This window comes from Hippichthys cyanospilos, chromosome 20 (genome assembly GCF_059441005.1).
Source record: "Hippichthys cyanospilos isolate Australia breed blue-spotted pipefish chromosome 20, RoL_Hcya_1.0, whole genome shotgun sequence".
In the NCBI taxonomy this organism is placed as follows: domain Eukaryota; kingdom Metazoa; phylum Chordata; class Actinopteri; order Syngnathiformes; family Syngnathidae; genus Hippichthys; species Hippichthys cyanospilos.
In genome coordinates, this window is record NC_142388.1 from 6,185,221 (window position 1) to 6,212,745 (window position 27,525).

Genomic DNA, 27,525 nt, shown 5'->3' on the forward strand with positions numbered 1-27,525 from the left:
CATCCTAAATGTACAGTGCACAGACACTAAAAAAAATGTGGTCAAGATTAAACAGTGCTGGAAAGGAGGTGCGAGGATCTGTGCTTAAGTTAGGAGCTTGTGCAGCTCAATCTTCCTGTTCTCTTGAGCTTCTTGCTTGCAATCGTGATGCTAACCATTCTCATTTCTCAAGATACTATTGTGTTGATGATGGCGTTTGCATCATTTGAAAGTGAAAACTCCTGGGTTATCTTTCACTTGTGGTTTCTCGCTAAGAGGCAGTGGCGTGACAAATTCTGGAGAGTGTTGCAGCAAAGATCACACAGTATGTTGAACAGTTGGATGTCATCACCACACAACACAGCCCATCCGTTGGAAACAAAAACAAAGCTAAACACAGTAGATGAATTTTTCCCAAACAGAATTCTTTACTCGTTTTGTGACCTTGGGTGTTTAACAGGGATGTTTTACTGAATCCAGTTCTACTAGATATTTACTCGACATCACGTCATGAAAAAACTAGTTTTTTTTTTTAGCTTTTTTTTTTTCTTCTGTCAAGCATCTTAACTCATTCACTGCTATAGAACTCCAAGATGCATTTTAACTGAAATGAATGATTCACTGGTTTGTTGCGGTTGCTGAAATTTGGAAATTGATGTTATACAATAGCACCTAGCTCTGGCATATTTCATCGTTTCAGGGTGAAGACTCCCAACTAGATTTGTGAAAATCCCCTTAGCAAACTGATCATAAGGTCTTGGCCAATCACTGAGAACAATTTCCATTTTAGCGTTAAAACTTTGAAAATCAGTGCAGGTTTTCTTGGTTGTTCAAAAATATACAAAAACAAGGAGGCTTGGGCGGTTGACTTCCTCGGGTCAGAGTTTACCAGATTCCACTGGAGCGGCCGCCAGGAGGGGCCAGGATCCGAGCGGAGGACCTCTTGGGGATGTGGTCATCAACCTGAGATCCTATGGAGAACACGATTATTTCAAAAACCATTGGTCCACCTACAAATACAAGGAATGTAGTAAATTTGTTTTTTTTTTAGGTTTTTCGCTGTTTTTGTCATTTAAATCTACAGAAACTGCATGATTTCCCCCCAAAAAGTTTTCAGGTGAGGCCAACGTTTGTTTTTGGAGCAAAGACAGTATATTGGAAAAAATAATCACACCTTATAAACAGTTTATAAACAACAAAAAAAGTAATGTTGGGCTAGTAAGCCATCAACCCCATTTTGGTCAATTTAATTCAAGTTTTTGGGTTATACATTAAACCTAAAAACGTAAATAACGTAAAGGCAATCGATTTTTTTGAGGGTGACTATTTTGGTATTAAACTATTTACACAATATTTTTGGTGAACTGAAATAAAAAAATGGAGTCAAACTAATTAGCCACAAAATAAGATGATTTTGGGTTAAGACTAAGCTAATCGGCTGCTCTGTTCATTTGTTTATCACACAACCTTTTTTACGAGATTTAATTACTCAAAAAGTTGGGCCTCAAAACATAGTCGCAGTTGGTCCTTTTTGTTTTTTTTTTAATCCTCATAGTTGTGTTATTTTGACCCGAATGTTTTTGGAGTTATTTGAAGACTCCAGGTTGCGTGGGAATAAGTCCGCCGTCAAATCGGTTGGTTAAAAAAAGAAAAAAAACAAAAAAAATCCAAAAATGGACCGTTCTACATGGTACGTGCAACAATGAAAATAAAGAACTATTCTATAGTCTATTCTCAAAATGGACCGATCAAAGACCCTCAACAATCTGCTTGATTTTTCAGGGTTGTTTTGAAAAATCAATTGGGTTATTTTTGACCCATTGAACACAACTGTGCTGCTTTAGTGTTTCGATTCCTTTTTTTTTTTTTTTACATACCCGAGAGACTGAAAGAGCTCTCATGGAGATCTCGAACCCCCTGTTGCACCCTCACCCCACTTTTGTTAGTGCCGTCTCCATCAACGGGGCTCAAACCAAGCTCCTTCTTCATAGCGTTGGTAACTTTGACCACGTCGCCAGAATAGGGGTCCCTGTCAACCCCTTTATATGCCTGAGCCTGTCCACAGATAAAGAAATGAGACATCCAAATAGTCTGGCGCTTATTTGAACGCATCCAGTATGTACGCACTTTTTCCCTCTGCACCATCTTCTTGTACAGGTAGTCAGGGAAGGTGCGCTGCGGGTAGAATTTTCCGGAGCCCTCGGCGCACATGAACGTTGCGTTCTCGCACACCAAACGACCTCGGCTGATGGTGACCAGCGGGACGCCGTGGCAGCGCATGCCCTCGTACAGGTTGAAGTCCCCTCCTTGCGCCTGAGTGCCGACGGAGATCGTCCTGCGCAAAGGGCACATTGGGTGGCGGGTGAAGGATGTTGGCGGGATTTCGCCATCATGTGGTAACTCACCTAGTTGCGTCTGGATCCCACACAACCACGTCGGCGTCCGCTCCGGGGATGATGCGACCCTTACGCGGATACAAGTTGTAGATCTTGGCGGCGTTGGCGCTTGTCACCGCCACAAAACGGTTCTCGTCCATCTTTCCTGTAACCTAAAGGAGGGTAGGGCTGTCTCTAGTCAATCTTTCAATCCCGAAGACATTTTTATGGACAGTTATTGGGTATTTTTGTTTATAAACATGCATTTTTTTCAGGTTTTTCCAAGTCTCTTTCTTAGGTACGGTCTAAAAATGGCTGGTGAGTTAAGAATTAAGAATGAATTAGGTCAGTATTTTATTATCGGGTATTTAGTATCTTATTTTATTGCAATTACACTTCACATGACAAAAACAATGCGTATGTATTCTTTCTTTATCCCAAAGTACGGATGTCATTTGTCTAATCCACTTTGCAGTAGTTTAACATGACTTTATTTCTTTTTCAATTGGGAACTCGTAATATTTTTGGGGACTTTTTACAACACTGCATGTGTCTGCAAGAAAGGTCCGTGTAGAAAACGGAGGCTCTCTCGTCACTTCACGGCGGATATTTTTAGTTGCCCTATTTTTAAAGTCCACTAACCGACTTGGCTAAATATTTTCCTGCATGCCTAAAGGAAGGTGTTAATATGCGGGCATGAGTACATTTTTCACAGTGTGGGATTTGCGGAATTCCTCCCACGTAGCAAACAACAATGCGACTGTACATGCGAGCGAACGGACGTACCACCCCCCGCTCCCATATGACGCTCATCCTGTCCTGGACCCCAGGCACTCCATGTGGGATCTTGGTGAAGTCCTCCTTGCCCAAAGCCCTCTGCTTGGTGCTAAAAGGACGGTGCTCTGATGCCACAACGCTCAGAGTGTCACTGGAAGAAAAAGATATGGATAACACACATAATTGACACGGTGGCCGAAGGACAACCTAAGTTTCAGTCATTTTCATCCCTCACTCAAAAACAGGACGTTCGGTCCAGTCAACAGCACAATAATATGAAATTCAGTAAGGGGTTTGTTCCGTAACGTCAGAAAAAAAGGGAAAAGGATCGATAATTTCTTTTTGAAAGGGAGTAAGTCCGCTTATATGGAGGACAACATGAAAGTAGCGTGATTATATGTGTGTGATTAATTTTTGTGTTTAATCAAAATAAGAAATCTGCTTGCAAAAGCAGATTTGCTTTGACTTTGAGAAAACAATGATGGAGCCAGTGACTGACTTTCAAAGATCTTGGCGTGCACAACACCGATCTCGCTTGAGTGACACTGCCTACTTGTTGTTTAGTTATTTTTTTTAAACCACTAAACAATACTAAATACATAACGTGATTGTAACTTATTTGAATTCAAAGTATATCCGATTAATGGAGGGATTAATCGAGACCGCGTTTGAAAGTGAGAACCCCGGCGCACGCACTTGCCCAACAGTCCCATGAGGTAGCCCGGGGTGTTGGGGTCGAGGCGGAGAGGCGGGACGATGACGTGGGCGGCGGCGTGAGCCCAGTCCTGGTGGTAGTACTGCATGCCGTTCAAGACCGCGTGAGCGACCGTGGTCTCCGCGTGGACCACCTTGCCTGCAGATACGAGAAGTTGGTTACCGTCGTTGGTCATCTGTGCGTGTGTTTTGACTGTGTTAGGACCAACCTTGCATCTTGGCGGCAGCGATCATATCTCCGGCGGACATACTGGACACGTTCACCAGATAGATAGGGCAGTGAGCCTGGAAGCATAAAAATAGATTTATAATTGCTTCCTCATCTCATCGTCATCTTCACACAGGCGGGTCACGTGTGTCGATTTACCCGATTGGCGATTGTGACGGCTCTGTGTGTGGCTTCTGACTCCAGCTGCAAAAAAGAAAAAAAGAAGCAGACATAAGATATTTGGAGAAAATAGGGATTTTTTTGAGGGGCAAAATACAGCCATTCAAAACATTTGTAAAGGTGCAATGATTAATCGGCAACTAATAGCTGATCAAATTCATCAGTTATTTTTAATGATCGCTTAATTGTTTTGGGAGCTTAAATGTTCCAAAACCTCAGAATTACAGCCTCTATAAAAGTAAACAGATTATCATTATGGTGAATCAAAAGAAAACATTTAAATTTTGAACTGTAGAAAAAATTGACAGCGATTTTTGACGTTTTCAGGACATTAGGACCAAACCAGTCACCAAATCATAAACAGTTTTTTTCTTAAGTGCATTTTCAAAGCTTTCAATTTTGGAGGAAAAAAAAAAAGTCCTGTTTTTGAAGGTCTGGAAATGAAAGCTTACCTCTTCTGGGCGGCTGACTTCAATGCCCTCAGGTCCACTGATACCCAGTTCCAGAGCCTCTTTAGCACCCTGAAAAGGAATGCACGTAAAATTGCGCTTCCGTTTATAAATCCAGATGTTCATGATAGACAGTAATACAATGGCGTGCGCGCATTGCGCACCTCTGCTACCAGCTCCCCGTTCTCGGCGTGGACACGCGCGATGGCGCCGATGTCCTTGCAGGTCTGCAGGGCCTGGTACAGCTCCGAGTCCCTCAGCATCATCATATCCTTGTAGGCCATGAACATCTGGAAGGAGTTCACCCCGTGTTCCCTGACCAGGGACTCCATCTCATTATGCACCTGAGTGTGGGGCGTAGGAATGAGTGCGTTTGCTATATGGGGCGTGAAAAGAGCTTGGCAAGCCAGAATTAGAGCACACTACATCAACTAAAACCGTAGTCCGCTAGAAAATGCAACTGAAATGTATTATAATATCATTATTAAATAGGTTTGCTAGTTAAGTAACAAAACGGTAAAGGTCCAGTACATGAAAGGATTGCCATTGTGAATATTAAAGCGGAAATAATTTTCAAAAACGTCTATTTTAATTGCTTGTATAAATATACAGTTATTGTGTGAAACACACTTTTTTGTGCCTACTATTGCCATGCTTACAGTCACAGCAGGACACTCTAAAAACTGTTGGGTCAAAAACACTGACCCAACTTATAAGGTTTTTCAAACAAGACAATGCAATTGTTATTTTGAGTTACTCATTTTGACCTAACTATTTGTGCTAAATGGGAAATCAGGCTGAACTCAAAATCGTGTTGCTATGTACATTTATTATTTTTTTTATATTCTAATGATTTAACCTTTTTTGTTTAATACAAAACCTAAAAGTTGAATGGGTCCATTTCTGACCCAATTTGGGTTATTTTTGGACCAACTGTTTCCAGACTATAAGATCTCAGACCGTGGCAGTGTGGCTACTACTATTGCCATGCGTACACAGTCTCGGCAGATGATATAGCAGAGATTGTCTTGCCAAAGGCTGAAAAAAACCCAACATAGTGACTCAGAGTATCTGCCTAATGTGCTCAATGAATATGCGCATTAACCTAGTTTGTGTAGGCATTATAATCTAGGTCATTACACATTTCAGCTATACATGAAAATGCACGCATGTATTTTGGTTCAGTGGGTCAAAAGCTTGAGAGGTGGCAGTTGCTACGTGGCCCTGACTTTACCTTTGGCCCCCACCAGGTCACGCCCACATGCAGAGCGTAGTCGCAGCACGCCTTTGCGTCGGCAAGAGCTCGGCAGTTCTCGTAAGCGTCCACCAGGGAGCAGTGTTGCTCAGGCAGGACCAGCGCCATCACCATTGTGGTGCCGCCCATCAGAGCTGCCTGGGCCAAGCGAAAAGAAGAGGAAAGACACCCAGTCTGTTAATTTGTGCCAACTGTTTTGCCCATTTTGTTTCAGCAAGACTGCAAAGTTTACTGCATCCCATCCAAACACATGAAACATCAACGGACAGGCCAGGAAGTACTGAGCACAAAAGGACTTAGTAGGATAGTGCAAATGTGTCCAAAGATAGCGACCAAAAACAAATCTCCTCATGAAATGAAATGGGCTGGCTCTCAGGAGAACATTAAAGTAAAAATAGCAAAAAAAATACATTTGATTCATGCAGACTGGTGGCCATCTAAAATGAAATATCCATCAAAGGATTTATGGCTCCTTCTTGATCTAGCCACTCAACGTGCAGGAAAAAAAGGAAGTAGAGAAGTGCAGGAAGAGTGACAAGACGAAAAAACCGGGATGAAAACCACATGAGGCGAAAGCAGCGCTCAGCTGTGACTCACCGCCGCCAGCTCGGTAGTAAATGCACCATATTGTGTAACCATGGCAACAGACACTGCTCTACTATGACATTCATGTTCCTACCATCCTTGTCTCCCTCTGCTTCGGTGAAATTACACCAACAGTCGCCCATTCATAACCATCACTAGAATAGTGTTGTGGTGGTGATGGGAAAAAAAAGACACATTTTCCCATTGCTCTAAACAGCATCAGTAAAGAAGTCATCGATTCAGTTGCATACCTTATCAATGGCAACGAATGAGTTGATTTATTCCCCCTAGCCCAGCAAAGATGGCTATTATACAATAAAACCTCAAATATAAAATTTACAAAGGTCAAAACGTGCAAAATATTGCCACAATTATCGTCAGTTTACGTGATGGAACAAACACACACAAATTAAAAAAAAACACATGTATATACCCCCTGCAAAAAATAATAACCAAGTACAGTATACTGGAATAAGTCCCCCCCACACTACAAAAAAAAAAAAAGCGTGGTTAGCTATTCTCCCCCAATAAATATATATAGTGCTGTATAGTATGATTTTTAGTTTTTTTAAACACTGAACCCGATGGTGATTAATAATAAGCAAATCCCCCACACCCAATGAATATGCAAATGATTTCCCCATGTCAATTTACACTCGCTCACTCAAATCCAAATACGCTTTCTTAATGGAGAAAAATGGCTGGACAAGGATCCAGTATTTTAGCCCTAGCCCATTACTAATTTCGAGACCATGATCCCCTACTGTGAGGATAATCACCTTGGAAGAAAGACAAAAGGAAGATGAGGGGGAAAAAAAACACACAGAGAAAGATGGAACGAACGCAGCGAGAACTCATTATGGCGCTTTGACGGACAGCCATCTTCAAAAATCAAAAAAATTGGAACACTTCCTACCACGCCGAAGCCAAAACGACTTGTCATACACTTAAGAGGTTAATCCAGGACAAATTACATATCCGATCACAAACCACATGCGGTGAGTCAAATATATGGGGAGATGGTGTGAAAGTGGGGTGAGATCAGACCGGCTTGATGCAAAGAAAATGGCGGCGTAAGGAGACAGGGAGAACACATGCACACACAAACACAATCTTGATTTTTTTTTTCCCCATTAAGCAGGGGGTTGGTTGCCATGGTAGCGAGGTCAGTGGGTAGAGAGATGGTGATTAGGGGATTCCTGGGGTGAGCAGCCATGTGGAGGATTGGGTATGCCCCCCAAAAAAAATCTCTCACCCAATTTCACTTGGCATTCCATTAGATATTAAGCCAGTCGTTTTGTCTAAGCCGCAGTGTTGCTGTTAATGCTTAGAAGCGCTTAATCTTCCAAATACTTTAGTGTTCGAACATGAGAAGACTGCTAAACTCGTTCACTCCCACGCTGGCAATGAATGTGTTAAATCAGGGGTGTCAAACTGTTTTTCTTTTTTTTATCATGGGGCACTTTTTATCTGTAGTTTTCGTCGGAGGGCCGTTATGACGCTGGTCGAAGGAATTTTAAATATGATCGTCACACATTTTGAATTCAGAGGCCACTAAAAACCGTAAAAAGGGCACTGTTAACCCCCCCAAAAATCAAAACTTAATAATTTTTAGCCAGAAACTTGAAGTCCTAATTAGCATTACAAGAGCCAGATAAAATGATGTGGGGGGCCAAATCTGGCCCACGGGCCTTGAGTTTAACACCAGAGCGTAAAATCATTAATCGCCATTAACAGCTATAGACATCAAATTCTAAATTAATTCATTCTTGTATGTGTGAAATAAAAGGCTGGTGTTTATTGACCTTAAAAGGTAATCGCTAGCATGCTAACGCTTGTGATCGCTAACCGGTTAGCATGGCAAATGTTGTTGGTGTCTAAAAATTCAAAAATAGAAGATATTAAATAATGGCTCATGTTCAAACTTCACAGATTCTAAAACAAGTAAAACATCTCAAATTCAATCTTAGCAGATTTAGTTGTTATTGTCCTCATAGAGGCGAGTCAAATTTATTCATGGAATAGTGATGAAGCATCATCTGTAAGTGACTCTAAGGACACTAATATATGTCTAATGTACATATAACATGATGTATGTGTGAAATAAATGGTAGTGTTTGTTGACCTTTAATGATAATCGCTAGCTGTAATGCTAATCGCGATTGCTAACCAGTTAGCATAGCATCACATTATCAAATTTTTTTGATGTCCAAAAATTCATATTTGTAGAATTCACTCACTTCAAATCATGTACAACCTTACTAGAGTTTTAGGAAAAAAATAGAAGTAGGAGTGGGCGGCAATTACTTGATTAATCAATAAAATAATCAAGAGGATAATCAATTTTAAAATGACTCAAGACACAACCCTAGCTGGCATGAAATGACCTAATATCCTCACTCTGTGGCAGCAATAAATAACTAAAAAAGCAAAACAAAAAAGGCCACATTTGGTATCCTGTTTGCCTGCATACCTTGGTGCCACTGTAAAAGTCATCCTGGATGGCGGCGTTCATGAAATTCTGCTGCAGATGCACAGAGGTGTCTATTCCACCAGGCAGCACCAACTTCCCCGATGCGTCAATCACCTTGGCCCCACCTGGAATCATCAGCTCCTTCCCCACCTATAACACACGTCACGCCTTTTGATGATGTCGCTATGACGCTTATCTGTGCGCGTTTTGGGTCTTACAACATGGCTCCCAAAATGCGATGTCACAAAAGTGTTTTTTTTCCTAACAAACTCGCTTTCTGCGTAATTTTAAGAGTTGCATTCAGAGTTATTTTGAAAATACATGACATGATTATTTTAGAGGATTGTTTTCACACTCAAGTGTGCCTCACAGTGGACATTCGTGGAAGCGCGGTGCAGATCGCTGATAACGGTATCACTAGTGCTTGCAGAGTTGACTCGCCAAGCAATGATTTTTGTATTGTGAATGAACAACGAGACGTTTTAAGATTGGTGAAAAACATTCAGGGGTTGTAGCAGTGCTCATGCACACTTCCGCATTACTAAGCATACTGCAAAAATGTAACAGTTGTGCTAAATATCTAGAAGTATCATCGCTGACTTTTCTTTGTGGCGTTTGCTGCTGTGGTTTTGGATTTGGTGGCTTATTAGCCAAGCCTACCTGCTGAATGATGCCGTTCTCGATGTAAACATCCGCTTCGTGGGTGAAGTCATCATTGACCACTTTTCCTCCCTTGATGAGAATTCGCATGGACCCCATGTTACCAGCCAAACTCCTGATAGAAAAAAAAAAATGTCGATTTTAAGTCTCTTTCGGATGAAGAAAACAAACCTAGGCTCATTCGATTCATTTAAGACCACCCGCTGGACATACATATGTTCCTTCATTTAGCATTTTTTTTTTATCATGTGATCAGAAATGGTGCTCAATCACGGCATTTTCAGGTGATTGGAACTATGGAAAAATACCGGGGTTAGGCAAATTTAATTTTATAATCATTTTGGGGTTTTAAGGGCTAGAAAAAACACAATTATTGCCATTTAAATATGTTCAGCTACTTGCTTTAAAAGAGTTTTTAACTAGTGATGTACAGTAAAAAGCCGTTGTATTTTTGCAAAGAATAAAAAAAATTAGAAATTTGAACACACAATTTGCATACATTTGTTTTTCTGTAACTAATACATTAACGAGTTATCGAATTGGGATTTGATATCGGCAGATCCTCAAAATCAGATGACTCTGACTCAAATGCAAAAAACAAAAAACAAAAAAATTGGAATTAGTAGCTAAGGAGCACGACCAACCAATTCAGAAAGCACTTAATGAACTACGTGCAAAAACGACCATTACATGTCGTGACGTTTCAAAATCATTAGCGCGTGGAACTGAAACCCTCGTTAAAGAAGCTTAAATTCAATGTTCCCATGAGACCTCCCTCAGAATTATGCATCTAATTAAAATAATTGCAGTCCTTTTCTCCTCCATAATTTACAAGAACCTAAAATATCAAACATGATGTATACAAAGCACATCCCAATGAGGGGATTACTTCATTCAGAAAACTGACCGTATGAAAAGATCGTCACCACATGAAAACCCCAAACTATTCAAATTTTGAAACCTTCTGCAAAGGCTACCAGGAAGATGCACCTCAAAATGTTTCCAAATGGGTTCGATAAACAGTGTGTGTGTGTTTGTTGTTGCAAGCAGAACACAATTGAGTCCCAGTCACACAGAATCAAGTCAAAGAGATGGATGAGAACAGAGGGGGAAGCAGAGTAGAGGGGATGGGGACAGGGGGGGGGGGAGTAGAAGCGAAGAATGAAGAGTGAACAATGTGATAAGGACCCCAAAAAGCAAATGGCAGGTGGACCAGTTCATTCTGATGCATTTTTGGCCCAGCTTGGCAAAGGCCAGACGAAAACCTTACTGTCCCGCCTAGTTTTGTCTGCGCTTGATGACAGTCATGTCTATGCTGGGAATATTTTTGGGGGGAGGGGAGGAGGTTATGGAAAGTAGTGTCCCTCAGGCTTGGCAGCCAGAATAAAAGGCTGGTTTCCCAGGAGATGGGAACTGGGCTGCTTTCAGTGGAAACAAGGCCCCAACGTACTCACACACATGCAACTCTTGCGTGATGGCGTCGTGGAATGACAGCACCAAGGAATATGTTTGAGTCAAATTCACCACATCGACACAAAATTGTCTCGGTCTGACCATCTCCATTAACTGGTTGTTGAATCGGCGCTTTCCAATGCTTTCCCCCGATAATGCATTTTAATTAGAATCCGTCACCACTATTACATGTTTATATTAATAACAGAAATGTTTTTGACTCACTTGCTAGTTGTTCTGTGAAAAAAAGTTGACCAAGGCGAGTAAGTCGACTTTGAAAAGCTCAGTCGGAACTGGTAAGGGGGAAAGACTCCTGCAAAAAAATTGACATAACAAATTGGGGATTTTTTTCCAATTGAAAAAAAGAGTGACAAAAATAATATTCAATTATTGCAAGGTGGGAAAGGCTTGCACATAACATATGTGCAAAGACTGTCTTGACATACAGTTCCATTGCTTGTCCTGGTACACAGGGAGGTACATGGGGAGGGTGATAACTCAATTAGTGACAGCCCAACTTGCGTCACTGATTTCTTCCAATTTTTTCACCAAAATTTTAAAGGAGTATGTTGGATTCTGCCTAAATGAGCAAATCTAATTCAATGCCTTTAATGCTGTGACAGGAAGAGCAGTTTTCATTTCAAATTAAGAACAAATTACTTGGAACATGAAGCATCTTATTGCGGCATTGTGTTATAATGATACCAGTGCAAAATGTAAACCTCTAGTTTGTTAAATTCTTACACAAGACCTGACATCTGAAGTTGTTAAAAATATATATACAGTACCTTGAGATAACACTACTAATACTAATGTAGTTCTAACATTTTTTGTTGTTGTTTTTTCTCACCCAAAAATGCTTAGCGCTGGTAAGTGGGCAGAAAAATGCCTTGATTGAAACAAGGCTGAGAATAACTGCATTATTACTTCAATTACGGGATGAAACCTCCCAAACGCTCCACTTGTCAATCCGTGCGAAATGTGTGAACGACGAGTGTGACCGCACCCTCAAAGCTGTCGCTGAGCCACTTGAATCGTTGCACATTTTCAACCACGGAGACACCCAAAACAAAATACATTATGACTCAACAATCCCTGTTATTCTCATAAATCAGTAATGACGGTTGTCTCACAATTAACTAAATAAGGAACTAAAAATGAATACTTGACATAAACAGTCGTGCTGCGACCCAGTTGGACGACATCACATCAAGCGTTGCGAGTTTACAACGTGACGAATGGACACACACGTACACATGACAAATAAGTCCACTCCGCTGTGTTGTAAGTGAGAATGTGGCAGACAGCTGCTGGCTTCTGATCTGGGCTTTAATCGCTGCTGCAGTGACAAGGCACGTCTTTGTAATTTTGCGCACGTGTCGGGGTATAAAAAGAATGAACGCCACGATAGGACGACCAATCAAAGAGGAGAATAGATATGACATGCAGGGATACAAGGATTGAGGTTAACGGAAGGTGCTGCTGAAAGGTTGACGGACAAATCAAGTAAATGACATAAGACATCATACAAAAAATGAAGTGGAGCAAAGTGGGGCACCGATGAGGATTAGGTTCATCTCTCTCTCTATCCAGATGTTAGTCTGCATTTTCGTGACAGATGATTTTTTTTTTTTTTTTTGGGGACGTCACTGCATCTGTGCAAATTTGACACTCCCGCCAAACATGGTGGATGTTCAGAGGAACTTTCGAAAGTGAAATGCCGCTGAAGTACGACAATTCCGAGTATAGCTAAAATTCCGGGGGGATATATGTGCCTCGAAAGTTGACATGACTGTGACGCCTACAAACCGTACTTGATAAAATCTTAGTTCAGCAGGTAGAGGATTCCTCAGTGCATAAGTTTTGGTTTAGATTTTGGCTACTTCACTATTAGAATAACCCCAATTAAAAAAAAAAAAAAAATCTATTTGCATTGTCATTTTATTGGATGTGTCTATATATACACCGTATATATTTTTCCAATTATTTTCAAATATTTGGCATCCGCTAGATATTAAAATGGCTGGTACTGATTTAATTATGTACTAAAGTAATCAATTAATGAATTACTTTAGTACCTTTAGTAGTTGCCGATACCAACGATCGATATCCCTAGTATGTTGGATATGCAATTCTAACCCCTCCTAAAAATTTCAGATCATTCTGAAGACCTTCATATTCCAATATGGCATTTTCCTTCAAATTTCATAAAAATTAATGGCAATTTTCGATTCTTATAATTTGTCATTTCTAGTCTCCAAGAAACAGTGTATATATATTTCATTGACAAACATAATAGTTGATGATTTACCCCTGAGTGCAATCCTTTTGATCTTTACATCTTAGGCATTTCACATCAAATGCAAACCACTGAAAGAAGGCACTAGGGAGCTGAAATTTCACCCAGATGGTGACAACATGTCAAAGTTCAAAATGGCACGACCACTTATTCTCACGCTACCAGGAGTGTGCCATCATTTGCATAAAATTCTGCAAGAATGCTGTGGAAGAAAATGATAACAACATTATTAAATGAATGCACATTGGATAAAATGATAGTTCATTGCAGCTCCGATATATACAGTACATATATCAACCAAGTCAATGAAAAAATGTATAAATCTGTTACAATGTACTGATGAGAGGCCTATAAAATCGGCCCAAGTATAAATACAGTCCAGCGATGAAAAGACACTGAAGTGTACATTTTGCTGAGTCATGCCAACGCCCGCACTGTTTTCTTTAATTCAGATCGTAGCACAACCTAAGACATCAGGTGGATTAATGGAATAAGAGATGACAGAAGGTGGATTAAGACCTCTGCCAAGGACTGCTGTGTGTAGTACTGATACAAGCAAATTCCATTTGGAACATTACCATAGCAAATGCACCTTGCCTTTTGGAAATATACTGTGGGTGCAAATGCACGGTGTCCCAATACTTAAGTCAATATCATGAATATGCCCAGGCACATTGGTCCCTATTGAAATGATGTCATATTTACACCGATTTGGATCAGTAATGCACAAAAAGACGTTCTGGTGCAGACGCTGATCTAAAACAAAGGAAAATCGCGGTGTAACACACCTTTCCTGTTGAACATCGTCCTCGCTTCATCCTCTCACAATATTTGGTGGCAAAGAGAAGAAGCCGTGAACGAATATTACATAATAGCTAACGCAGGTTTTATTATTGCAGTGATGGCACGCCAGTACACACACACACACACACACACACAGTCGAGAAGCATTTAACACGTTGCTAAGCGTTAATGACCAGTTCAGTGGACAAATTCCGACGGGGGGTGAACAAATAAATCATGTATTAGACATCAGCTCATGACGTGACCGAATATGTATTTTTTTCCCCCCCCTGTATGATATCTTTGGTTGAAAATTTTAGACGTTAGCACCTCGACGGTTATTAATAGTCTATTAGCTTTAAATTGCAATGTAACGTTTTAATCATCAACACGACAGGTGGTTTTCGCTGAATTAATTGACACGACGACGAATTAAGGTTAGCATAAAAGTGGTGTGGTCATTTGAGTGATATTTTAACGGCGCCTTACCGGTTATTTCTTCGGGTTTTCCTTGACACTCTGGCCCGGGTGCTTTCTTGCGGTGTGTGCGAGGACAGCTGGCACAGCGAGAGGCACAGATGCTGCCTTCAGACTTGCCAAGCAGCAGCCAATGGGAAGCCTTCAAATCCACACTTAAACGTAGCCCAATTGACCAATGGGGAACGAGATATAGCAGTCGACAGGGGCGTGTCTCTTGCCTCCAGATAATGGTGCGTTCAATCGCCGTCGGAATATACCAGCGTTGGTACTTATTATTCCGTTTCTGAATTGAAATACATGAAAGACATTCACCAAATCACAAGAAACAATCTTTTTTTTTATTCACGGTTCTTTTCTTACATTGTTCAAGTACAAAGTTAAAATGCCTTTTAATTAGTTCATATTCATACAAGAGTAAAATAATAATAGTGCCTCTTCATTACTACAACAAACTTAAATACAGTCATTGTAAAGACAAACTTTTATACTCCTAGCAATATTTTTTTTTTCTTATTTTCAGAAAACAATTGTAGCACCTTTTTGAAACACCAGCAGTTCCACTTTTCCTAAAATCTCATCTTTCGTTTAGTCCTTGAGATGAGTGTCATCTGAATGCGCTGCAGCATTGAGTCTGTAGGTGTTGTGTTTGGAAAATTTGTATGTGCAGTGTTCCGTGTGAAAGTGAACAACAGTATTTTGTTTTTTGCGTGTGTGTGTGTGTGTAATATCAGTGTTGAAAATTGCGCAACACCCAGCCTAAAATCTGTTTCAAGGCAAACCGTCTTCACTGTCTTAAGACAACATCAGCTCTGGCATCTGACAGCTGTCAATCAAAACTACACCTGGCTTCTTCTGGCTTTTTGACCCTTTGAACTCTCAAACAGAAATGTGTTCACGTCACGCCACAAATTCAGTTTCCAATCTGTTTGGCTTGCGATTCTGTGATTTACATTACTTTACTACTTGATTTCATTTGGTACCAGCCATTTTTAAGGGCTTCTTTGGCCAAACTATCGAAAAAATAAAATAAAAAAAATAATAAGTAGTACTTGGGATTGAATATCTTGACTTAAAAAAATAAATAAAAAAAACAACAACATAAAAACGCATTTTTCATTCAATCCCAAATTTCAAATTGACAATACATTTTTTTTTTTTTTTTACTTGATGGCTCGGTTATAACATGTCAGAAAAATCGGTAAAAATGTTGATTATCATTTTAATTTGGAAAAACAGTCAGTGTGCTTTCATAGAGGACTAGAGAATTCTGAGAATATTTCCAGTAACTACACTGAAATTTGTAACATTTTGATATTAGACCGATTGCCAAAAATAATAATGAAATCATTGTTATTGTTAAATCAGTGTTATTTGAACACATTTCTTATTTGAGAGTGACTCTCGTCCACACAAGTTCTCCTCACAAGACAAATTCACGACAACTAACTGTAATATGTTTTCTCTAGCTTCTGCCTCCTCTTGGCTGAGACTGAACTGAACTGAGCACCGACCTGGAACAGTACACACACACTCGCGCGCACACACACACACGCACCCACAATAACGGATTATTATTGTAAATAATACAACCATTATTATTATTATCATCATCATTATTACTCCCTAATCTAACATGAGATTACATTGACGGACCGACATGCAGTATCAGAGGGGGAATGTGGGGTGTTTTGGGAGCACCAATGCGGCGCAGGGTTATGACATCACAACCGGCCCGTGCCATGAAAGGCCTGGTGGCGACAGGTGTCCTGCGGAAACACAGTGACTATGCATGTTCTGTGCATTCAAAGTTGATGTAGCTCGAGGAAATCAGCACCGCATTGAAGGTGTTTCCAGCAACTGTGTGTTTGTGTGTATATGTGTGTGTGTAACCTGCTCTGTAGAGCACTGTATAAAGAGCAGAGTTGAAAAAGCACCTGAAGGTTGGTTGAAAAAGCACCTGAAGTTTTGGTTGTATAAACGGAGAGTAAACATGACGGCAAAAACAAAATAAAACCAAAAAAAAAAAACCAAGACAAAACTGCTGGTTTACTGTTTGTGATTGTGCATGTGTGTGTGTTGTCTACGGTAAGTGGCCAGTTGTCAGCTGGTATCTGAGGAAGGTCAGAGGACTGGAAGGCTTACTCTGGAAAAAGCGGTCAACATGGGACCAAAAGCACCAGACTGAACGAGATTAACAAATAAAGTCCCTGTTGTGTTCTGTTCAATTTCAAGAGGGCCAACACACTAACAAAGAAACGACTTTTCTGATGGTAAGAAGTCTCCCTCTGTCTCCCTCTAGCGGACAGTTTGCATCCCTGTGAAGTCAAGCGTGAATAGCGCTGTTTACGACCAAGCCTTGTTTTTGTTTGACAGCCAACAAAACAGCAGCAAAGCACAAGAGGCCGAGGCACAAGAGAGACTGTTTCCCACTTTATGATCAATTAGTTTATCCCACACCATGCAATTGCTTTTTTCTTTACTTTTTTATAACGGACTTGAATAATCTTGCTGGATGAGTTAAACTTCAGTGGAGCCATGTTGATTACGCTTTAAAACCTGCAATTAAAGGAATATAAATAATAAAATTGTGCCATATTTTCCTGAAACCTAGCCTATTTTTTTGTGTCCGCTGTAGTGGGTATTTGTTTACTCGAGCTACTCTACTGAGAATGAGTGTGCTCAATAGAGGACATCCTGGCTTGCTGTTTTGCTTGACAATGGACACCATAGCGGACACGAATGAAAATAGGCTCTCGCGTGGATATTATTTTTCCATTTAGCTGATTTGTAATCATTTTAGACAGGGGCGTGCATATCAGGGGCACCAAAGGGGCAGCGACCACCTGAGGGGGGTTTAAATATATTTAGAAGTCATTAAAAAATGTCTCTTCAGCTCAGGAGTCCAGCAAGCTTCACGCTCCGCTGATTTTGGGTAGGTTTTTTAAAAAAAAACTCCAACGATGAACGGGAGAGGCGGATCAAATGATTTTAAAGCAAGCGTCAACAATTCTGGATAATTTGTAAAAGAAAGGACAGATTCACATTTCTGATGCTACACTAAATCTAAATCCAATCAAATGATTGTCTTTTTTCCTTATACAGGTAATAAATCGTGTATCAGTGAATCAGCACTCTCAGCACGTCATCATACAGTACTAGTAACATGTGAGGAAAGGGAATTACAAAATTAGGTCATTTTATTAGTTTGTTTATATTTAATGATAGTATTATTTGATTTTGGCTTTATAATAAATACTAAAATACTGCAATAACATTGAATATTACCTTTGTTACAGTAAAGTAATATAAAGCCCGTTCAGTTGCTTTTGCAAGTCGCTACTGCAATTTATTATCCAGTGATGGAAAGATGATTTTTTTCACATCAAAATCAAAAGAATCACATCTAAGTGCTACAAAATGTATTAAGTTATCACACTGACTGACGCTACAATGATTTAAGTCACATGCTACCAACTTGAAAGCGACAGCCAAAAAAAAAAAAAAAAAGATGCTGCTGACGCTTAATCTCGTCTCACATATTGACAGACAATTCTGTCATTTTTTTAGAGTCACAGCACTTCTTAACTGCTTTGCGAAACGCGCACGGCGCCGACACTAAGTAGCAGCCAGGCACTTGGAACAAATATTATTCCAGTCACATTATTTGTATGAGATACAACGAGTAACAGTAGAGGAACAAATGCAATACAACAGTATTCATTTTAAATATTAGCACGTGTTTGCAACAAACAATTGAGGAAGCAAATTTTGGGACGTATCATGCTGGGATAACTCACTTAATGACTAATGTGAAGAACTACTGTACTGCGTATTAAATTCAAGCATACCGGAGATAAATAAGGTTGTTCAGTAGTTCACTAACACACAAAGCTAAAATTAGCATAACAGGACAGATACGGTGTACTGAAAATGCTGTTTTGCTACGCAAATGCCATATTTTCCGCAATGTAACAGGGGATTATTGTATATGACTGAATATAAATACTGCGCATATATAAAAGGGTTTATATGGGTTTCATGTTCATTTCCAAAGACAAAGACATTTCAAGTAACTGTAAATACAGTGCATCACATTTTTGTATGAAATCCTACTAAAATCCAAGCTGGATGTTTTTTTTTTTTTTCCTAAGAGGACACTAAAAACTTTTGAAAGGCACATTCCCAGATAGTAAAGGGTTAAACGCACCCTCATAGCACAGTGGGATTCCTATAGCATCCTTCAGAATCACTTGATACCCAGCACAAATGAAAAGATATTTTTCCGTTACTTCGGCTCGCTGCACTAACGAATGACTCATCCATTAAGATTATTCATTCGAATGAGAAATAAAGGAGCAGTTAGTTACCTCGAATGATTATTATTCTCTTTTGCCCCTTTCTCAGCCCTCGTACGCTCTTTCTAGCTGGTTTAACCTCTGTGCTCGCGTGGAAGTATTTGGCTTAAATCCGCTAGGGTTCCCAAACTGCAGCAACTGAAAACAAACCGAGACCGGAAAGTCTCTGAGAGCACCAAGAAGAGTAAAAATGTCACGTGAAAGTGGCACCGTTCGGCCAGACCACAGCCTGGCCAGCACCGCCGGTTTTTAGCTGGTGTGTGTGGCGTTCTGATATTTATGTTGGTTGCATTGGTATAACGCAACTTAAGCACCTCCACTGTGTAATAATACGTTTTGGTGATATTATTGAGAGAGATGTTGCATTTTGGTGCCTCCTTGAGACTGTAACTAATGTAAAAACAGCAGGAGACATCAGTTTAAGGTCAGGAGGAAGGGAATTAGAAACTGCATTCGCAAGTGTGTGTTTGTGTGTGTGTGAGTGTGTGCAAGGTAGCACCTGGAGACCGAGATTAGCCAGTACGAGATCTAGGGATGAAGTCCTTAGCAGTGTGTGTGTGGTGTATGTGTATGTCTGTCTGGTCATCTGTGTCAGCCAACCTTCATGTACAAGCCTGTGTACTATGTACAGTTATCTGTTGTCACAAGTGCATGTAAGTGTGTGTGTGTATTGAGAGAGGGAGAGAGAGAGAGAGAGAGAGAGAGAGAGAGAGAGAGAGAGAGAGAGAGAGAGAGAGAGAGAGAGAGAGAGAGTTGTTGTGTGACTAGTTGCAGGCAAAGTACTCCTTGAGAGGGGCAAAGAGGTGCCTGATGACGGGAACACTCCACGAACGTCCCAGCAGTCTTTGCCTGGCCAGACGACTCATATTGGACACATCCGTGTAGTGGACGGGGAAACCAAACACCCTGGATATACACACATGTAATTATTGAGAGAATAACCAAGAAAGAACTTTTTGTCACCAATACATGGAAGTGGATTGTTCTTTGATTTTTACGATAGTATATGTCACTTGATTCGTTCGATGCCATTGACGAGTGTAGACGTCAAAGATGCTACATGTAGAAGCTACATGTCAAATCAAACACTAGGGGGCAACGTTTCCCACATGTTTGCATGACAAAAGCCTCAGCTTTTCTCACTTTAATATATTAATTACCAGTGTGAAATGGTGTTGAGTTTTTCACCTGATTCCTAATATATACAGTGCTAGTTGTCAATTGAGACCCATTGTGAAAAATCCAATCGGGAAAAAAATTGAATAAATTCTTTTTGAAAGGGCTGAAAATGACATTTTGACTGTTAAGTGATTAAAATTTGCCTTAAAATGTGCTTGGTTTTAAGTAAGCTTAATTTTTTTCATTGGTTTACACCAAGTAATTTAGCTGCTTTGCCCTGTGTGCCAAGTGTTTGCCATGTCTTGGGGGAATTTGTTTTCATTATTATTTACTATACTTATTTATATTAGTTTATTATTATTTGTAAGTATCAAGCCTTCATTCCTTGTTTATATACTGCATTTTCAAAACAAAAGAAGAAAGAAACATCTTTCGATACCCATGAGATCATGCTGTATTTTTTTCTTTTGAATTAATTACAGAGAAGTGCAGACTTCATAACTTTCAGTGTGGTACAAACCATGTCATCAAACAACACCACCCACTTTAAAGCAGCAGGCTGGCTGCTTAACCCCAGTGTCCTCAATTCATCGATCACGATCGACCGCAAAGGTAGTACCGGTCAATGACATGACATTGCACGCCATGCAAGGAAAAAAAATCCCCATAACTCACTACTATTTTCATCAAAATTACTCTCCAGATGTGATCATTAATTCATTTTTAGACAATATTATATTTCTGAACGATTGATTATTGAAAATGATTATTCATGAATTTAATTGTTGATTTCACCTGTAATGTATTTATTGTGTATATAAATGTACCTTTCCATCTCAGTGCACCAGAGGATGTCCTCCTTGTTGTCCATGTAGACGGGAAAATGCTCATCTTTCCCCTGCTTCACAGAGTTGGAGCGAGTCGTTATCGTACGCAACTTCTCAAACTGGAATTTGCATCCAGAACCAAACACAGACACACAAACAAACAAACACAAACACACACGCACACACTTGTCCTGTGATACTGGGTATTGGAAATGAATGGCTATGTTTGTAGTGAAAATAACAGACTTTCATTAATTGTTAAGTGACCACAAAAAATAAATGTATTCAACGATGGACACTACTCAAAGACATGTATCTATAGTGCATGCATTCTTGCATTCTGGGCAAACACACACACACATGCGCGATACCTTGGCAGTACGACCATGCTCAAGACACTCTTGGAGGTCTAACTTGTCATTCGTCATGGGGCTCAGGGGTCTGTTTGTTGAGGATATTTGCAATAAGCTACCTTGAAATGATCATTCTTTTCAATACGATAATCCGTGGCGTCTGTATCTTTTTATCACCTTGACATGCCGGGCAGGTTTCCCCAGAAATATCGAGCACGGTGGGCAGCAGAAACCTCCTTGGCATCGATCATCACAGGGTTGCACTGAACGAAAAGAGTTATTTGCTTCCTAAATGTGCTGAAGAGCTATTTAAAATTTACACACGCATGGTTTGTGCACAACCACAAGGGGGTGCCAAAGATAACCCCCAAATATTTCAGGGTACGGTACCTCTAAAAAGCGAGATATATCCCGTTTGTCGCTGACTCCCATAGCAACCACATTCTCAAAGAGCCAGAAGAAAGGCCGCTCGTCACCCTCTTTTGGTCGAGCCTCGTGCAACAGACGGTAAAACTCGAAAAATAATCGCCCGGTTCCCTCTGCGGAAATTCAGCAACATTTAATATAAGACAGTAATCGTTATCATTAGTTGATTTTCCTGAATCTATAAAATATTCATAATATGTACCATAAAGGCCCTTCCGTGCAGGGTTTACGATAGAGAGGTCATTACAGGGACTTCCTCCTATCACCAGGTCAAATGGTCCCCACTCTTCAATCTAATGGACAAAAATAACATTCAACAGAAATGAGAAGCCCAAAAACTACGAAAACAGCCAGTCAATGTGAAAAACGTTTCACTTACGTGTTTACGGGTTACGTTGCGGACGTCGCCCACGTACATGATGCGTCCCTGGTGTCTGACCATGCCGACAGTGATGGAGTCCTCACAAACCTCGGACGCCACATATTTATCAACCTGGATGCCCAGATCCTTGAGCACCAAAAGACCTGAGTGCATGACACGTTAAAATTTCGCTTTGTGGTGTTGCGGTAAACAATTGTGATCTCAGTGGACACACACACACATACGTCCTTGTGCGCACCTGTGGCGATGCCATCAAACAGTGATAAGACTCTGATTGGCTGCCTTTTCTCTGCTGCAACTGGAGCGTACAACTTGGCTGGCTCCTGCAAGAGAAAAATGACAAAATGATTCATAACATGTGATGACATTTTCTTACATCGTTGCACAAAAGTGTTCATTGAGTGCCATGTTTAAAGTGCGAGTTTTTTTTTTAACTGTCATTGCTCAAAAGTAAAACTGCATTAAAATCAATGTCAGGATTTACAGTCCTAACAAAGTACTTTGTAACTTGTTTGAAGGGGAGAAAAAAGTGTTTATTGTAATATATTACGTTGTATCTTTTACATCTTTTGTTAGAACTGATATTGAATAGATTTGATGTGTTCAGACCAAAAAAAAAAAAATCCATTATTTATTTAAACACTTTCATATTATGGATCATTTCTGGTCCTATGATATTATAGTGTGCATTTTTTACAAACATCGTCATTTATTAACGTCCTTGATGGTTCAAATCATCACCAAATGTCAAGATGCTTCAAGCCTTAATTAACCTTGAAAAATTCCGGTGTAAAAAGAGTAGCCTTTTTAAACGTTTTCACTGGCCAAAATATAAGTTATAAAAACACTGTCTAATGTCGTCCAGTAAAATAGTGTATGTAACGACACAAACGAGCCTTACAAAGTCCTGTTCGTGATTGTTGGCGAAGAAATGCTGCAGTCGGCAAGGCCAGTCGTCCCGTCGGCGCAGCAACCCATAAGTGTTTCGGGGGCCACACATGTAACAGTTCCATGGGTCCTCTTTGATGGCTGCCGCTGCTGAGCCGATTCCTACCAACAAATCCACACACTCCACGCAGAAACACCTGAGAAGAAACACATTAGCTTTTCTTAAGACCAGTAAGACGCAACGGAATTCATGTTGTAAAAATGACCCTGGCCTGCGCTTTTCTAGTCAAATAAATCTGCCAAAGGAAGCAGCTCTTTTCTACAATTTGACATAAAAGGTGTGATTTAGTGGTTCCTCTGAAGTCCAAGTCTAAGGTCTTGGCCTTGGCTGCAGAAACTCTCCACTGTGCATACTAATCCAAAGATCAACAGCAGGATACTGACCTACAGCAGTTGTTGTTGCCACACATGAGCACCTCCCTCCCTCCGCAGCAGATGGTGCAGTAGGACTGGTAGCCGTCATCGTCATACTGGTAGGCACACTCTAAAAAGGAATTCTATCAGAACCCAGAAGAAAAACAAAAGTTGAAATAATTACATTTTATGTTTCTTTTTTACTTTGTATTTGTTTAAGCCTTGAAACTGCAACTGAATTACTTGTACTTGGATCAATCATCTTGTCTGAATTTGAATCAACTCAAGAAGAAAAAAAATATTTAGCTATTAGCTAGGGAAGTGGTTCTCAAATTGAGGTACGGGTACCCCTGGGGGTACTTGAAGGAACTCCAGGGGGTACTCGAGATTTGAAATAAAACGACTCTTCTGTCCAAAATGAATATGTCCAAAAGAAAACATCAACAAGATAAGTTTCTCCAAAATGGGTCAGATATATTGGGTCACGTTACCCTCTCACAATTTCAATGAGTGCACAAAATAATAGTGATAAATTATCAGCATCTTACTTTGCAACCCACGCACATTGCTCCCATGAAGAGAGGGTGCTCCAGAGAAACGCTGAGGCTTCCACAGGAGATACAGATATCTGGGGAAAAAAAACACATAATCACACACTATAGTCCCTCATTGTGATCAAATTAAATGTTTAAATATTGATTATAGTTAGATTACAGTTTACCTTCTATGCTCCGGGTTTTCTTTTTAATCTCCTGTATAAGTCTCTCTAGAGAAACAAAACAAAGTATTATTATTGCATATACATAGGTAAAGGCCCACTAAACTTTTTACCTGAAAAAACAAAAAACATTTTTAGCTATAAAAACTAAAACAAAAATAACCCAAGGACTTACCCATTATTTGGGTCAATTTGACCAAACATTATAGCTTATTTTAAACAAAACAAACCAATTCTTGATGTTGTCTTGCACATTGTTTTGTGCAAAACAATGTAGAAAAGTGAGTCAAATGAACCCAACTATTCAGAAGGTCCCTTTTTGACCCATATTGGGATATTTTGAACTCAACTGTTGAAGTTAGAATCTTATCTAACTAAGCTATTTTTCATATAAATTGAACACTTTTAAAAATACATTGCCCTGCTGGGAAGGTCACCAGTCAATCACAAGTGAATTTGCCAGTAAAGTTATGTTCACCTCGAGTTCCTTCGTCGATCACCTCTCTGATCTTGGCTTTTTCGGTTGCGTTCTTGCGAGGTTTCTTGGCAGGGGGAGGAGTATAAGCTGCTTCTGGTTCTGTCCACATCTCAGAGTAGACGTCTTTATATGGATTCTGCTCCTCTGTGAAATTCATCGCGTATGACCCAGGGATCGAAAAAGTATGAGTGTGCTTGAGCGTGTTTACCTTCAGGGGGGTCCAGTGATTGCGGGCCGTTGGGCAAGAAGCCAGTCATAGCCCATTCTATCATCTGCCTGGTCTGAGGCTCCACACCTTCTGCGTCATCACTCGAGTCACAGGATGGAGTGGGTCGTCCTGCTCGAACACTCGCCACCTTGATACACAACAAGCGTATACATCATCCATCCGTCCATTATCCACAACCGTAGCGAGTGTGTTACCTGCAGAGCCTCAAAGATGGCTTTACGATACATGGGCTGTTTGTTGTAGGTGGGTTGGTGAAAGGCAGATGAGAAGGAGCTCAGCGGCATGAGCTTCTCCACGCAAACCTGAGAAAGGAGCCAAAGGAGCGAAAGATTTGAGATGTTTCAAAACAGCACCGAAAATAACTCCAATTTGAGAGAAGCAGAGCCCTTTGATCACTCACCACAGAAAATTTGCCATCTCCAAACCACATGACCCAGCGCGTCCCATCTGCGGCTCGACTACGGCCACTCATCCACCAGGAAACGATCCGGCCGGGCCACCAGGAGAAACCTCGCAGTTTCCCGAACACCAGCGTGCCGATGCCAAAGCCCCTGCCATCCTGTAGACATCCGAGGAAAAAAAATGTGAATTCCTCAAGAGTTGCGCCTTTTTGTTAGTTTCTTGTGTTCCTATTAGCGTGTCGTGATCTGATACTGATAAAGGGAAAAACAGTATTGGATTATGTTAGTCTAAATTCAAAATCGCCTATATTAGCACTCATATACAAGCAATTCAGTTGTTTAAGTGCAGTATATTCTCATGTTTGAGTTTGAATTTATGTAACTCAAATGTTTGGAATAGACGGGTCATATTTTCTTATACCTACTCCTCTTGACTATTGTTTTTGCTTTGAATAGCATCTTTTTAGATTTTTAGATTCCTGCTGATATCGTATCGCATCAATATCGGATTGTTACCTTGGCTGCGAAATGAGTATCGTATCCAAAACAAAAAAACTTATATCAGGACACCACTACTTGTATGACGTCGCCACAAAGTAGTTGATCATGAACTGAAAATATTGTATGGAACGTAAAAGCAAATTCCGCTTTCACCTGGTATTCGATCTCTCTGGCCGTTGCTTGGTCCCCTCTGGCGACCGGTTCCGGCGTGACGGCGACAGTTGGTGAAGCGGGATCTGTTTGTTGCTGGGATGGCAGGGGCTCGGGGCTGGCAGGCTCGTCCTCTTTTTGAAAGTCGCCCTCTGATGTGAGGTCATCCATCATGCACATCTCAGCTTCCCTGTAAGCTCGTCTCTCTGCCTGTGAAGGTGAAATGAAGTGTCAACAAATGGCCACGCGGGAGTGCAGTTTGCAACAAATTATTTTAGGTCATGAAAGGCGCCCCCAACTAACATTACTGACTTTTCCGTGTAATGTTCCTGAGTTCAGAGTACTTTTGTTAACTATTTGCTTCGTCATTTTGCGCTAATTTACATTAGTATGCAGTCATCAGATGGATTCTCCAATTGATAATAAAAGCCGGCATTTGCAGTTGATCTGCTAACAGTTCAAGATCAAGCCTTGGTTGCTCCAGGCTGTGAGAACAATCCCTTAATTGATCCTGTGAAACAGGAAGTGAGCAGGGCGGGAGTGCAAGCTGGGGATGCAGTTCACTGAGTTCATCTCAGGAAGGAGAGTGTGTGGCAAAACAAAAAAAAAACACAAAAAAATAGGACAAGCAGAGGGACAACAAAAGGTTGTATTTCAAGTAGAACCTCTTTAAAGTATGTTTTTTATGCAAGGAAGGCAGCTGGTAAACATTATGACAAGGCAAGCAGGCAGGAATTTTGAATTGCTACACAGTTAAACACAGAACACGAGGAACAAGTAGTACAGCAAAGAAAAAGCACAATAATTACCATCGCCCATAATTAGCAATATTGAGCAATATTTTACTCGCGTTGTTTCATCCCATTAGTTCGGTACCAACATTTCACAACCTCCTTGTATCGTATATGATTAAAGCAAAAGGCAGTCGCTCTCTAATGAGTCATCTTAATGGCAAAGAGCTAGTGCTGGTTCCTACAGTTTATTTGACAAATGCGGGCTTAAAATGCAGTTACCCATGAAAATCAACCAGAATAACAAGATTCTTAATGGGACAAAAAAAAACAACTTCACTTTAAATGCTATAACCAACTTCAAGAGTCTGAATCTGTTTGATGTGAAAACTGCAAAACGTGGCCAGACCATAAAAAAAAAAATCCTTGTTGTTTGAATGGATCAGAATGATTTACATAGCACATTGTTCACAACTCCAGCTGGCCTGTAAACAACATCTAAAGGAATGAATGTGTGAAACAAGCAACAGTAAAGTGATGGCATAAATTACTCAATGAAAGAGACAGTAAAAGTGAAAGTGACTATTCACTTTCCCCTTAGTTTGACCCGAAAAGTCTTCTTGGCTGGTGTTGACTTCTGACCTCGTAAACCTCTAATCGTCCCGTTACATGGGTCATAGGCAGACTACACAAAATCACACGCCGGCGGAAATATTTTTTTCAAAAATCAACTACATTGTTGTACAATTACGGGGATACGTGAGAGTTTAACAGTGTTTCTTCAGGAAGCTATAGATCTAAATTAATGCAAGAAGTGTTACCTTTTTATTTTCAAATTAAGAGCAAATGAAATGGAACACGAAACATGCAAAATGCTGTGTGCC

The 27,525-nt window shown here is 40.4% G+C and overlaps 2 protein-coding genes across 4 annotated transcripts in view; both read right to left on the reverse strand.

Annotated features, from left to right (window-relative positions):
• Positions 1–31: 31 nt before the first annotated feature.
• LOC148407094 (dihydropyrimidinase-related protein 5-like) lies at positions 32–14,809 on the reverse strand. 2 transcript variants are annotated; one of them, XM_088403826.1, is made up of 15 exons: positions 14,679–14,733; positions 11,333–11,420; positions 9,656–9,770; positions 8,996–9,145; positions 5,917–6,075; positions 4,847–5,026; positions 4,686–4,754; positions 4,213–4,257; positions 4,055–4,130; positions 3,828–3,984; positions 3,141–3,282; positions 2,385–2,527; positions 2,107–2,314; positions 1,857–2,034; positions 32–950 (listed from the first exon to the last, which is right to left on the reverse strand). In XM_088403826.1, exons 3-15 carry the CDS (start codon positions 9,752–9,754, stop codon positions 865–867), a joined length of 1,692 nt encoding a protein of 563 aa, XP_088259952.1. In that variant the 5' UTR covers positions 9,755–9,770; positions 11,333–11,420; positions 14,679–14,733; the 3' UTR covers positions 32–864. The 2 variants fall into 2 exon arrangements, with proteins under 2 accessions (XP_088259952.1, XP_088259951.1); XM_088403825.1 differs by lacking the exon at positions 11,333–11,420 and having other exon boundaries at positions 14,679–14,809.
• Positions 14,810–14,985: 176 nt separating this feature from the next.
• The window catches only part of LOC148407095 (DNA (cytosine-5)-methyltransferase 3A-like), a 28,617-nt gene continuing 16,077 nt past the window's right edge, over positions 14,986–27,525 (reverse strand). The window contains exons 8-24 of one of the 2 annotated variants that reach the window (XM_088403824.1): positions 25,914–26,120; positions 25,259–25,417; positions 25,053–25,160; positions 24,838–24,985; positions 24,630–24,773; positions 24,155–24,199; positions 23,982–24,061; positions 23,464–23,576; positions 23,033–23,216; positions 22,370–22,454; positions 22,129–22,274; positions 21,952–22,042; positions 21,714–21,862; positions 21,501–21,586; positions 21,342–21,411; positions 20,971–21,044; positions 14,986–19,930 (exon numbers count right to left, since the gene is read on the reverse strand). In XM_088403824.1, the coding sequence (XP_088259950.1) occupies positions 19,789–19,930; positions 20,971–21,044; positions 21,342–21,411; positions 21,501–21,586; positions 21,714–21,862; positions 21,952–22,042; positions 22,129–22,274; positions 22,370–22,454; positions 23,033–23,216; positions 23,464–23,576; positions 23,982–24,061; positions 24,155–24,199; positions 24,630–24,773; positions 24,838–24,985; positions 25,053–25,160; positions 25,259–25,417; positions 25,914–26,120 (2,031 nt within the window). In that variant the 3' untranslated portion in view covers positions 14,986–19,788. Of the gene's footprint in view, positions 19,931–20,970; positions 21,090–21,341; positions 21,412–21,500; positions 21,587–21,713; positions 21,863–21,951; positions 22,043–22,128; positions 22,275–22,369; positions 22,455–23,032; positions 23,217–23,463; positions 23,577–23,981; positions 24,062–24,154; positions 24,200–24,629; positions 24,774–24,837; positions 24,986–25,052; positions 25,161–25,258; positions 25,418–25,913; positions 26,121–27,525 lie in introns of both variants that reach the window. The other variant, XM_088403822.1, reaches the window with a different exon arrangement.

Bases quoted from the DNA above. Each gene is read 5' to 3' on its own strand.
- LOC148407094 (XM_088403825.1), bottom strand. From the start codon at position 9,754: ATGGGGTCCATGCGAATTCTCATCAAGGGAGGAAAAGTGGTCAATGAT. The intron at 3,283-3,827 runs GTGCGTGCGCCG...TTTTTCTTCCAG, and splicing joins CTCATGGGACTGTTGGGCAA to TGACACTCTGAGCGTTGTGG. The intron at 951-1,856 runs GTATGTAAAAAA...TGTTCTCCATAG, and splicing joins GAGCTCTTTCAGTCTCTCGG to GATCTCAGGTTGATGACCAC.